The 3,109-nt window shown below is 37.1% G+C and overlaps 1 protein-coding gene across 1 annotated transcript; it reads left to right on the forward strand.

The window, feature by feature from the left end:
* Positions 1-943: 943 nt before the first annotated feature.
* LOC146906245 (uncharacterized) lies at positions 944-2,179 on the forward strand. The gene is made up of 2 exons (XM_085726473.1): positions 944-1,775; positions 1,883-2,179. Exons 1-2 carry the CDS (start codon positions 944-946, stop codon positions 1,909-1,911), a joined length of 861 nt encoding a protein of 286 aa, XP_085582599.1. The 3' UTR covers positions 1,912-2,179.
* Positions 2,180-3,109: the final 930 nt, after the last annotated feature.

Consider the following 3,109-nt stretch of genomic DNA (forward strand, 5'->3'; position numbering starts at 1 on the left):
CAAATAATTTTGGAACCTTAAGTCTATTTGCATATATGTATGGTAATTTCCGTTTTATATTTTTTTAATTGGATTGTTTAATTTTATTTTTTTTGAAACAAATCCCATTTGCAATCCGTAATAGTAGCATTATTAATGCACATGATTGTTTCAATATTTTTTCATTTCCGTGAAGCAAAATTTGTTTTTTTTTCCGTAACAGTGGCATTTATTATCAATGCATATAATTGTTTAAAATCTTTTTGCTTTTATTTTGGTTGAACAAGATAGTGTTATATATTTATGTCTGTACATATATCTTTCATTCTTGCTGCATATTCGATAGAATATATACTACCTTTGTTCACTTCCCTGCAACTACAGTGCGCATATGTGCACTGTCCTTTGCTTAAAGTTAACCTGCGAATTCCTTCTCGCATCAAGTATACCCCTTAATAATCATGGGATTATTAAAAGATATATAAACATACAATCTGCATTACATTTGTGAGTAATGTTCCTTTTGTGAATTTTAAGACTTTCCCATTTAATTCTATTGAATTGTCTAGTAAAATTAGTTGAGTCGGTTGAAACAATAATGTTGCCCAAGTAACCTCTGTTGTGTAAATTGATTTCAATTAAGTTTACAAAAAGATGTAGTGTAAAATTATTCATGCGAGTTGTTGTCGGCCCCAAGGAAGGCGCAACTTGGCTGGATAATTTTACACCTGCGATGGTAAATATGTGTCGATTATAAAGCTTTATCCATGTGAATAATGGGACGCCCCAAGGTGACCATTATTTGACCGGACTTATTGTCAATATTTGATCATTGCATTGAGAATACCGCTTGCAATTAAATCTTAGCAATCCAAAGATTGTGTTTTAATGATGCGTTTGGTATCTTGTTTAAGTCTTATTTAATTTGCATATAAAGAAATTGTGCATGTCTTTTGGTTATTTTATGACATGTCTACTAAAGTTATTGTATGTTTGTTGTTTTCTTCTTTTAGTTGCTGCTGCCACCGCTCCCAATTTTGCTGCTCAAATTAACACTATCCCTATGCTGAGTGGGATGAACTTCAAGTCATGGAAGGAATCTGCTGAGATTGTTCTTGGATGCATGGACTTGGACTTATCCTTGAGGGAGGATCGCCCTGTTGCTACTCTGGAGAATCCGAATGAAGCTAGGATAGAAAAGTGGGACCGTTCAAACCGTATGTGTCTTATGATCATTAAAAGATCCATACCAGAGATGATCAGGGGCTCGATTGCTGAGAGTGAGACTGCTAAAGGGTTCCTTGAAACCGTTGAGAAGTTCTTTGCTAAGAATGATAAAGTTGAAACTAGTAGTGTCCTATCCAAACTGGTTTCAATGAGCTACAAAGGTAAAGGGAACATAAGGGAGTACATTTTGGAAATGTCTAATCTCGCATCAAAACTAAAGGCACTGAAGTTAGAACTTCCTGAAGATTTAATTGTGCACTTGGTTTTAATTTCTCTTCCACCACACTTCGGTCAGTTCAAAGTGAGTTATAACACTCAGAAGGAAAAATGGACACTGAATGAGCTGATTTCTCACTGTGTGCAAGAAGAGGAGAGACTGAAAAGAGAGAAGACTGAAAGTGCTCACTTGGCCACTAACTCTCAGAATAAAAGGAAAAGGGCTGCTGCAAATTCTTCACAGAATAAGAAGGCAAAGGAACAACCAGCTGGGGTGAAATGTTTCTTCTGCAAGAAATATGGTCACATGAAGAATGATTGTTCCAAGTTTGCCGCATGGAAAGTAAAGAAGGGTAAGTTTCTCACTTTTGTCTGTTCTGAAATTAATTTAGTTTCTGTACCTATGGACAGTTGGTGGGTAGATTCTGGTGCTACTACTCACATTAGTATGTCCTTGCAGGGTTGCCTGTGGAGCCGTCCACCAAGTGATGCTGAAAGATTCATCTATGTGGGCGATGGCAACAAGGTTGCAGTTGAGGCTATAGGAACTTTTAGATTATTGTTTAAGACTGGTTGTTATTTGGATTTGTTTGAGACTTATGTTGCACCGTCTATTAGACGGAATTTAATTTCTATTTCTGTTTTGGACAAATTTGGTTTTTCTTGTTCATTTGGAAATAATAAAGTTAGCCTCTCAAATAATTCAAATATTATTGGTTACGGGTCTTTAATTGATAATCTATATATGCTTGATATTGAGCGTTCCTCTACCGAAATATTGCAAATAGAGTCACGAGGTACAAAACGAAAATTTATTAATAATTCCGCCACTTTATGGCACAAGCGATTAGGTCATATCTCTAAACAGAGAATTCAAAGGCTTGTGTCGGAGGGAATTCTTGAACCCTTAGATATGTCAGACTTTGAAGTTTGCATTCAGTGTATCAAGGGTAAGCAAACAGACAAAAGGAATTTTAATGCCGAAAGAGCTAAAGACGTCTTAGAACTAATACATACTGATATATGTGGTCCTTTTCCATCAAGTTCTTGGAATGGACAAAGGTATTTTATTACGTTCATAGATGATTACTCGAGGTACGGCTATTTGTATTTGATTCATGAGAAATCTCAATCTCTGGACATGTTCAAATCATTCAAAGCTGAAGTTGAACTTCGACTTGGAAAGAAAATTAAAGCTGTCAAGTCTGACCGTGGTGGTGAATACTATGGTCGGTATGATGGATCAGGAGAACAACGTCCAGGACCCTTTGCGCTTTTCCTCAAAGAATGTGGAATTGTTCCGCAATATACAATGCCGGGAAAACCCAGCATGAATGGAGTTGCAGAACGACGAAACAGGACTCTTAAGGATATGGTGAGGAGTATGATTAGTCATTCTTCCCTTCCAGAATCACTTTGGGGAGAGGCATTAAAGGCCGCAGTCTATATCCTTAATAGAGTACCTAGTAAAGTAGTAACTAAAACCCCTTATGAGCTGTGGACTGGGAAAAAGCCCAGCATTAAGCACTTGCACATTTGGGGATGTCCAGCTGAAGCAAGGCCTTATAGGCCCCATGAAAACAAGTTGGATGCAAAGACAGTTAGTTGCTATTTTGTTGGGTACGCTGAACACTCTCGCGGGTATAAGTTTTACAACCCCATTAGTAGAACAATTTTTGAAACGGGA

The sequence above is a fragment of the Medicago sativa genome, chromosome 7, assembly GCF_051527215.1.
Source record: "Medicago sativa cultivar Bolivia chromosome 7, Bolivia_mono, whole genome shotgun sequence".
Lineage (NCBI taxonomy): Eukaryota > Viridiplantae > Streptophyta > Magnoliopsida > Fabales > Fabaceae > Medicago > Medicago sativa.